Genomic DNA, 10272 nt, shown 5'->3' on the forward strand with positions numbered 1-10272 from the left:
CCGCCCGGCCCCGGAACCTCGGCGCGGGCGGAACCTCGGCGCGCGGGCGGGCGGGGCGCGCGCCGCGGCGGGGCCGTTTGTGCGTGGGACCGCCGTGCCACGTCGGAGGAGCGCGGCCGGAGGCCGAGGCCGGGCCGCTCGCCGCCGGGGAGCGCCGCGGGGTCCGCTGCCGCCATGGTAGGCCCGGGGCGGGGGGCGAAGAGGAGGGTGGCCAGCCCAAGGCCCGGCTCCAGCTCCGTGGGGCGGCCGCTGAGGGGGGCTCCGGGCCGCCCTGCCCCTCTCCGCGGCGCCCGTCGGGAGCGGCGGCGGGGGGACAGCACGGCGGATGACCCGGCGGGGTCCCCGGCGCCCGGCCCGAGCGCAGCCGGCTTCGGCCTCCCGGGCCGGGGAGCCCGCGCCGCGGCTGGGCGCGGCACAGCGCCCGGATCCCGCTTAATGGCGGCCTCGGCGCCGGCTGGGGCCGCGGGCGGCCGGGGAGCCCCGGGGCGCCGCGCCCGTCGCGGGGCTGCTGCGCCGGGCCTGAGAGGCGGGCTGCCCGCCTTCGGCCGCGCGTCGCCGGTTTAGTCGCCAGGCTTTGATGTGCGCTCTACTGGTTCTTGTTTCTTCCCCCCTCTCACCCCGCAGGTCTCGGTAATTAACACCGTGGACACCTCTCACGAGGACATGATCGTAAGTGTGCCGGGGGGGCTGTTGGTCTTTCACGCAAACACCGCTCGGCTCTGTTGACTGCGCTTTCTCCAGTCGTAACACAGCTACTTTATGGCACTTTCTCATGAGGGGTGCAGAGCACGAGGCGCGTGCCTGTATAAAGCGATGCACATGGGGTATCAGATGGAGAATGCTGTCTGATATCCCGATGTTTGACACTGTGTGGACAGGAAAACATAGCTACCGGGGGAGGGGGAAGTGATTTAAAACTTCAGTTTTCATGCCTAGGCTTGTTTCTGCTCTTTTCTATGAAACGGTATGTGTGCATACACTAAGTGGTACAGAGCTTCAGCAGGTGAAACTGATTTTCCTTTGTATGGGTGTTTCCGGGAGCAGAGGTGTAAGTACGGGTAGGAGGAAACATTTCAAAGTAACTTGTAGAAGTAGGGAGCCCAGTTAGATAATGAAGTTTCAAACATAAATAAGAGGTGTCGGTGCTCTTACGCCCACTTTACATCTTGAGAAACAAAAATACGTAACTGGTCAAGTCTTTGTAGTCAGTGGCACTAATTTCCTGTCCTCTCCCCAAAATGGTATGCATTATTGCTCTGAATTCCCTAGATTACTTCTGCATAACGCTTATATAGTTAGTGAAAACAGCAATTGGGGAAATAAACGACTTAAGCGGCTTGTCTGCATTGTTGAAAAGCTGTCCTTTTTAACCTGTCATGTTGGGACTCAGTCGTCTGTTCATGAATCTTACAGCTGCTTTTAAAATGTAATAAGATTTGTTGCCAAAGCAGAACTCACGTGTGCTGACAGCAGCTTTTCCATCACCTTGCAGCACGATGCTCAGATGGACTACTATGGCACTCGGTTAGCGACCTGTTCTTCAGACAGATCCGTGAAAATCTTTGATGTTCGGAACGGAGGGCAAATCCTCATTGCGGACCTGAGAGGGTAAAGTGTCATAAACAGGAGATTTTGATCTGTGGAAAACTTTAATATTTTGTCATTTTTGTCATTTGGTAACATAAGATGCATGGTAAATTCCTCCAAGGTAGTAATTATTCTGGCTGGTTGTTGCTAAACAACTCTTCAGAGCTGTGAGGGGGGACAGAGAGCCAGTTAGAAATAACAGTGGGACTTTTTCATTCGTTAAATACTTCACACCTATAATTTTCAAGAAGTAAACTCACAATCCTAATTGCTAATATAAGGATAAATGTTTGGAATTTTTTTTTAAGGCAGTGGCTTTGTCTGACAGTCCTGTATGCTGTTTTTCATCTTGGCATTACTCATTCTTCATATCACTGCATTAATTGCTTAAGAACACCAATTTACAATGAGGATGGCTGTGAAACAGCTGCATCTGGAAAGGGTTTCTCTCAGCTTTTCCAAATAGCATTGTTTCTTGCAGGCATGAAGGTCCTGTGTGGCAGGTTGCCTGGGCTCATCCTATGTATGGAAATATCTTGGCTTCCTGTTCCTATGACAGGAAGGTTATTATCTGGAAGGAAGAAAATGGCACTTGGGAAAAGACTTATGAGTACACAGGGCATGATTCCTCAGGTATGTGGGGTCTGGAGGTGGAAAGCAAGACTGGGGATGTGAGAGGATGCAGGTAAGATTGGAATAAATCCATCAGTGTTAAGGAAGAAAGCCTCTATCAAACAGATAGGGATAAACTAACGGAGAGACAATAAATCTGTTCAGCATAAACAGAGCATTTACGTAAGGTCATGTTGCTGGATAACCCCCTGTCCTGATTCATACGATGTTTATGTAGGAGTTGTTTTACAAATAAATCAGCTTGCAAATAAACAAGATGGCAGGGTACTGAATTCTTGAGGAAAATATTGTATGTATCCACTACAGGAAGAAAGGAAAAAGGTGGATTTTAGCATGCTGTGTTTTGTTTCACAATGGAAACTGTTTTGTTCAGATGATTGGTCCTCCTACATGCAGAGCTGAGAAGTCTCCAGCTTTGTTGTATTACTAATTGTCTTTAAATACTGTGCCTGCCATTCAGCTTTTGTTCTAGAGTCAGCAATACTTTTGCTGTTGCAGGGGATAGTCAGTTTTTAATTTCTCATTAAGAGTGCTTTTGGTGTTCTCATTCTGAAAGCTGCCAAAAATAAAGGCAGTTTTCTGTCATTCAGTAAACAATGTTAATTGACTGTCTGCTGAAATTCAGGAATGCTAAGACTCCTAGCTTTCAAAGCTGCTCACTTTTAGCAACTGTTCTACTAATGTTAAGCAGTGAATTAGTTAGTTGATTTTAGGTAGTCACTGTGTTGTAATCCAGTCTGTCTCACCCTTCACAGTGAATTCTGTCTGCTGGGCACCACATGACTATGGACTGATCCTGGCCTGCGGGAGCTCAGATGGGGCCATTTCGTTATTGAGCTACACGGGTGACGGGCAGTGGGAAGTCAAAAAGATCAGCAATGCACATACGGTAAGTCTGTTCCTTTTGGAGCAGCACAAAGCTCTTGAAGCTACAGATAAACACCAAGTTGATGCCTCAGAGAACTTGCAGACTAGATAAATACTGAAATACAATGAAATTATGTGAAACAGTTTCTGGAATCAAGAATAACTTGTTTTAAATTAATCCAGAGTAGGAAGGTACACTTTGTAGTCACTAAAATGTAGTAGAAAACAAGACATATGAAGGTTACTAAACAGCACTGATAATACCTGTTTATTAAGCATGATTGTTAAACGGAGTGCTGGAAGTTACCTGGTAAGAAATGGCTTTGGTACTAAGAACACCTGTGCAGACTGACTGTGAATAAACTGAAGCTGGAAAAACTGCAGGACTCATGTTTTTCCCAAATAGTGGGGATTTTTGCTTAAGCAGAACTTCATAGGCTAATGGCAGTGGCTCTCAATAAAAGGAAATTGGGCTCTGGACCAAAGGTTCCTTCTGTTCCTGCATTCCTAAATCTTAGCAACTGCATATGTCTTATGTCTTTTCAGTTTATATCCATTTCCACCGTTTACATATCCAAGATGATATTTGCACATAAAGCAGTTACTTAGCTATCTAAGGCTTTCTGAATAAGTGCCTTACTGAGATTAGACTGTATCTGGATTTCTTACTCATCCAATATTTGTCCAGTGTTGTGCAAGACTCCTATTTTCCTAAGACAGGCTTCTTCCCCACCAATGGAGAGTATGTAGTAGGTGTCCTTTGCTCCCTCAGCAGCTTTTTATTTATTTATTTATTTAAAGTAAGCAACTTCTAATAATGATATTTTTTCATTAAATAGATTGGATGTAATGCAGTTAGCTGGGCTCCTGCTGTTGTACCAGGAAGCCTTATAGAACAACCATCTGGTCAAAAACCAAATTACATCAAAAGATTTGCATCTGGTGGTTGTGACAACCTTGTCAAGATCTGGAAGTAAGTGTTCTATTGCCAGACTTACAAAACCTGATACCTTTTATAGTCTTTGAATGTCCCTGTTAGTATCTTAAGTAATATTTCCTGCATCTCTGTGCTTTCATCTTTGAATTACCATTTTAGAGAAGTGCTTTGAAAATGGAAACAACTTAGTGATGTACAATCTATCACATGGTTGTAGCAATTTGTGTCAGCCCTGCTTCCATCTTATCTTGGAAAGTGGCTTTCCAATTGTCTTTCATTACCACTGTCACTTGGACAACAGCAGATTTCTGTACAGTAACTGAAGATAAAATACTCATTGCCTATGCTGCTTTCTGTCCCCTGGAACAGATTCTGTCAGTTTAAGCCATAGAGCTTTATGGAGAAGAGAAGGGAACACTTGTGCTTTGTATTATCTGGATAAACCAGGAGTCTGAAAGCTACAAAACCAAAGCCTTCCAGAACAGGAGATGAGAAATGTGACTGGTTGCTGCTGCCACCCTTCTGACTGTATAAATGTGTTTTCAGGGAGGAAGATGGTCAGTGGAAAGAAGAGCAGAAGCTGGAGGCTCATAGTGACTGGGTTCGAGATGTAGCCTGGGCTCCATCCATAGGTTTGCCGACAAGTACCATCGCTAGCTGCTCACAGGTGAGGCTTCTGTTGGAGTGACAGAGGCAGGCTCTCAGTGCCCTTGCTTCCACTTCCTTCCCCTTTTCCCTAGTAAAGGAATAGCAAGGATAGAACTGCTGTAACGGGTCCTCTTGGCAATGCTTTGCTATATCTGGGTCTGTGCATAAGAGCCTTTGATTCCTGTTCCTCCCAAACTCAGATGCCCAATAGAAGCATTTCTGAACAAAGGTTTGTGTGTGTGTGGCTCTGTACCAAAGACTATCTTTTATTTTGAAAACCATGAGCAGGATGGTCTCACTATGAGGAAGACCTTCAAACTAATGTCATATTTTAATACCTCTGGATCAAATTCACTGCACTGCCAGCTAAAAATACTGTTTTCTAATAACTGGCATTCTTAATCAGCTCTGATGTCCTCAACCTTCACATTGACTGTAGTGTTCTTGCTGCTCATAATTCTGTAAATGTTTTTTTTTTTGTTTTTTTTTTTTTTTATAGCAAGAAGACTACTCAGTAAGCTGCTAACTTGCTGTCATGTGACTGGAAAGCAAAATCTCATTCTGTGGAAAAAATTTCAGCTGATATATATGTATTTTGGGAGCTTTTCTGTGCTGTTTGCAAGTCACCTTTTGTATGTAGTTTTCCTCATCAGAGAGCTGTACTCCTATCTTGCTTTCAGCTATAGTAAGAGCAAAAATGTAAACACATCTAGGGTTCATGTCAGAGCTGTGATTTGGAAGTGTAGCTCTAAGTGCAGTCAAGGTTGTTTTTTCTGTGTTGTAACTAGTGGTCCAACCAACTTGGTCTGCTTGCTTTTGTAGGATGGTAGAGTGTTTATCTGGACATGTGACGATGCCTCTGGAAATTCATGGTCACCAAAGTTGCTGCACAAGTTCAATGATGTTGTCTGGCATGTGAGTTGGTCCATTACTGCAAATATTCTTGCAGTGTCTGGAGGAGACAATAAAGTGAGTACTGCTGCCTTGGCTTTTACTCCTGCATGCCGTATTTTCAGAAGACATGAGATGAGATAGGCTATTGTCACTTTTGTTTAAGACAAAACTTGTAGATTCTCCTTTGCTGCAATGGTGACAGTTTTTCTTTTGACTTATCAAGAGGGGAGGAAGACCCTAACCTTTGGCAAACTACTTGTACTGCTTTCTTAGTCCTTGCTGGAGCTTAGAAATGCAGGCTTAGCTTTATTTTGCATGGTACTAACAGCAGAATTCACATACTCCCCCTTTACCACTGGATTATTATTCAGTATACAGCAACAACTAACTTGATACTTAGAACAATGCTGTAACACTTGCTTTCTGTAACTGTAGACTATCACCAAACTAGTGATGTGATAGTTGTGAGGAGGTGGGAAACTGAGAATGTATTAAGGCTGAAAACTTCTTCCTGGTCTGTTTTTGAGGTCACGCTATGGAAGGAATCAGTAGACGGACTGTGGGCATGTATCAGCGATGTCAACAAGGGCCAAGGAGGGGTGTCTGCCGTTACAGAGGGGCAGCAGAATGAGCAATGATGCATGAGTGAGTGTTCCAGCTGCAACAAGTGATCACTATACCTGATTTGCAACGTTCTTGAAGTGGATGAGAACTGATTTTATCTAAACTGGACATGAACATGGGAAACAATTATCCAATTTTTTAAGCACTCTATAAACACTATTGGGAGGCTACAATATGTTGATAATCAGCCTTAATTGACATTCCCCTAAATTTAAGGTCAAGAGCATAGCAAAGTACTGTGCCTTACACAACTCCTTGATGCTGTAGAAGCGGTACCCTGCTTTTCTGGTTTAGGGATCATATTTAATTGGATATGCTGTGGTCAGACTTCAAGCATGTGAGTAGGAACAGGCACAGGCTGTCCAAGTGGTGAGGTGTGAATGCCTTTGTGCAAGGAGACAAATACTCTGTCCCTTCAAAGGCCAGAACTTTGTTTCAAGTGAGGGGAAGGGGTGGTGAAGTTTTTGGCATTAGATGACAGCATGCTAGCCCTTCTGGTAGTAGTGAAGTGATGCTTAGATCTTCCTGAAAATAATGTGCTTGGATAAGTGAAAGTCTCTGTGCTTTCCTGAAGATGAAAAGGAGTAGTGGAATGCATATATCTTTTGCTTTACAATAATCTCAAACTTGGTTATTTAGCCAACATCAATAAACCATAATTTGAAGTTTGGTTTGCTTTTTTTTAGCCACACTTCTGTACCATACCTCAGGGTTTTTTTGTTGAGATACCAACAGAATAAAGTCCTATTGGTTTAAAGCCTGGTGTGCTGTATTTAATAATCTTTTCATAGGGGCCTTGTCAAGGCTGTCTACAGTCTACCTTCAGTCAAGCCACGGTCATGTCACCCTCCCATCCATGGTATTAGCTTTGCAATAGCTGGGAAGGTATTAGTCCACTAGAGACTAACACTGTATATAGTGTAAGAAAGAACAAAGTTTTGTCTTCAGTTAAACCTATGTGCCATTGCACTTCAGGCAAGTATATTAGGCTCAAACAAACCACGTTTCAGTATGCCTTCAGCTAAAAGCTGAAGCCCTCCTACAAGAGGGAAAGGACTTAACTATAAGGTCACATTTTCCCTTTACTCTTCAGTTGCACTGAAGCAACAGAAGTGAATAACTCATAGCCGCCTTCAAGTTTTGGAATGACACGGACTCTTCTTGAGGTGCAAGCAAACTTACAAGACTTCTTCCACACTGCAGGCTATGAGCCTGAACTTCACCTGGTGGAGATACCTCCTTACTGACAGTTCCCCTACTGACTTTCCAAAAGCACTCGGGAGTGCCTTAAGGCATGTTATGGTGGATTACTGATGCTTTGTTTTCTTCTTCCTGTGATTTCCAGTCTGTTATTCTCTCATCACACTCAGGCTTATTTTCAAGCTAGATAATAAATGAAAAAGTCTATTTGTTAGTAACATGTTTAAGCAGTTTTGAACAACTAAACAGATATTGATTTAGGGGAGAACAACCTAAAGGATGAGAACTTTTCCCCCCCCTCCCAAGAAAGGGGAGGGTGCTATAAAACTCTGCAGCTAGCCAGTGTGATAAGTGGAAAAGGAGTAGTCTGATTCCCTACAGTTTCGCTCTCATCACACTTATGCTTACAATAAAACACATCAGTAGTTGTCTACCTGAATGGAAATATTAAGTGACCATCAGACATCACTGGATACTAAATGAGGTTCAGACATTTTTTATATATACATACACCCCCAAAAAAGGGTAAATAGAGAATACAATTGATTTTGGCCAACACAAACTCAATGAATGTTATGGTTTCATAGCCTCACTTGTTAAGATAAAAACCTGCCTTTTAGAAAGCCTGAGGGTCTATAGAAAACAACCACCTACAGTAAGCAAAGCAAAAAACCCAAAGTTGCTCTGCTGCAGCAAAGGATTTTTACATCAGCTTCGCAATTTAAATACTTTCTCAATCCATTATGTTCATTCTTATTCTTGCAGGTTGTTACAAGAACAGGAAGTCAAGATTTGAAAGTCTTCCACAAAAAAACATTACTTCATACCTAAAAATAGGAGTGACAGGAACAACTCTAGAAGTCCTTAAAGTAAGTGAACAAATGGTGTTAGATAGCCCTCCAAGAGTTATTAACTGGAAAAGGAAATTATGTCTGAAACCTGAAATTTTCATTTACACATGCATCTACAGGCTTTTCAATAACAGAACTCAAGACTAGAAGATATCACTGATAATGAAAGTCTTGCAGGACTGAATGATGGCAAACAATGACACTACATAATTATATATCTACATGTATTTAAACACTATGACTAAATCTCTGCGCTTTTAGACACAGGTAGCCGTTAACTGATAGGGTTTAGCAAAAAGTTTAAGTCACAGACAAAAATTTAAAGCATTAGCGTTGTTGGTGTTGGCATGAGGATGTTAGGCAAGCCAAATCTGACCAGGACTTTTCCTTTAGTCTTAGCAGTACCCAGTGAGAATGTAAGCAGTGTGGGATTATCTTTTCTGCTCTTACAGAAACAACTTTATTCATCATAAGGGAATAAAGAACATGAACCCAACTGCATACATTGCAAGTTATTTTTAAAACCAACACTTGCCAGTACCCTATAAGAAGTGCTAAGAACTCGAGAGCCACACACTTAACATTTCCTTATGAAACAGGATGCAAACAACTTCCATTTGCTTTCCACAGATGTCCCACTTCAGACCACTACATTAAAACACAGCCAATAAACAGCATATTGTTATAGGACGAGCCTTTGTCACTCCATCCCAACCCAAGCCTGGAGAAAAAAAAAAAAAAAAAAAAAATCAGGTGCTTTTACCAATGCTGCTGTAGCAGTAGCGTTCCTGTGCTCCCCTCCTACACGCTGGCTCTTCCACCCACGAAGAGCGTTTGCCTTTTAAAGCAACACGCTCTCTCACGCTGAAATCCTACGTCTGCTTCTGAAGCAGCCCTTCAGACCAGCCACCCGTGCTGGGTACCCAGAGCCGCGGAGGCCCAAGGACTCCCCCGCTGCGAGGCTGGGCCTCCTGCCCCACGGACTCACTGCGGCCGCCCCCCGGGCAGCTGGCCATGCTTGGGCGGGGAACCCTGCGCCCAGCTAGGTCCCCCGCACCCCTCAGGCCGCCGGCCCCGCTCCCAGGGCTGCAGCACCGCCGATTCGCAGCCGCCCCCCGCTCGGGGCGAGGGGTCCGAGGCCAACCCGGGCCCGCAGCACCTCAGGGGCAGCCCCGCCCCCGAAGGCGGGACCTCCGGGCCAGCCCTGGCGCCGAGTGGGCGGCCTCCCGCCGCCGCTGGCGACGATTGGCTGTGGCGGGCACCCCGGGAAGGGCGGGAAGGACGCTCCGCCCCGCCGTTCGCTCCTCTCAGCCCCGCCGCCGAGCCCGTTTGCGCCGCACTCAGACCGCTCGTCGGAAAGGGGTCGGTGGCAACGGGACGGGCAGAAATACGCTGGGGGGGGGGCTGCGGGACCCGGGGCGCCCGCGGGGTCTGGGCTCGGCCCTCAGGAGCCCGGCCCGCCGCCGTGAGGGCGCGGCCTCCAGCCTCTGCCGCGGGGCGGGAAGCGCAGAGAAGGCGCTCGAGGAGCGGCCTGCGGTCTCCTGTGGGCTTTTGTACCAAGCCCCTTCTCGGCAGGACAGGCTTTATTAATTAGAGGACTTAATGAGGGGAAGAAAGGTATTTGTATCCCTTGGGAGTGCTGCAAAAGCCGCGTGGATTGTACCGTGTGAATTACTGCAGCTGAAAAACATCAGTTTGGGCGAGGGCATCACGCAGAACAGCACACAAAATATGAAATACACATTTGATTGTATGCAGGCTGGTGCATGGAGATGAGCATGTCATCGTGAGAATTGTTATTATTGACTTAGCTACGCAGTCATGCCATTTTCTCTTCTACTTGCTTTTCATCTTTCCCAGCCTGTCAAACGTACCCTCCCACAAATGCAAATGCTGATTTTTCTGTGGGACTCAACGGCTCCTTTCTCCCTCTCCAATGAGCCTCTCACACGGCTCGGGATTAGGGTTCCTCACCACTGGGCGAATACATGAGAAGTATGCTACAAGTACCTTAAGGTTTTCTAAAGAGCC

General features: G+C 45.6%; 1 protein-coding gene across 2 annotated transcripts; it reads left to right on the forward strand.

Moving 5' to 3' along the window:
• The first annotated feature begins 37 nt into the window (after positions 1 to 37).
• SEC13 (SEC13 homolog, nuclear pore and COPII coat complex component) lies at positions 38 to 8888 on the forward strand. 2 transcript variants are annotated; one of them, XM_075052775.1, is made up of 10 exons: positions 38 to 177; positions 625 to 669; positions 1493 to 1608; positions 2069 to 2220; positions 2976 to 3109; positions 3927 to 4060; positions 4571 to 4691; positions 5495 to 5641; positions 6094 to 6211; positions 8156 to 8888. In XM_075052775.1, exons 1-9 carry the CDS (start codon positions 175 to 177, stop codon positions 6202 to 6204), a joined length of 963 nt encoding a protein of 320 aa, XP_074908876.1. In that variant the 5' UTR covers positions 38 to 174; the 3' UTR covers positions 6205 to 6211; positions 8156 to 8888. The 2 variants fall into 2 exon arrangements, with proteins under 2 accessions (XP_074908876.1, XP_074908874.1); XM_075052773.1 differs by lacking the exon at positions 8156 to 8888 and having other exon boundaries at positions 6094 to 6951.
• The last annotated feature ends 1384 nt before the right edge of the window (positions 8889 to 10272 follow it).

The sequence above is a fragment of the Buteo buteo genome, chromosome 21 (genome assembly GCF_964188355.1).
Source record: "Buteo buteo chromosome 21, bButBut1.hap1.1, whole genome shotgun sequence".
Lineage (NCBI taxonomy): Eukaryota > Metazoa > Chordata > Aves > Accipitriformes > Accipitridae > Buteo > Buteo buteo.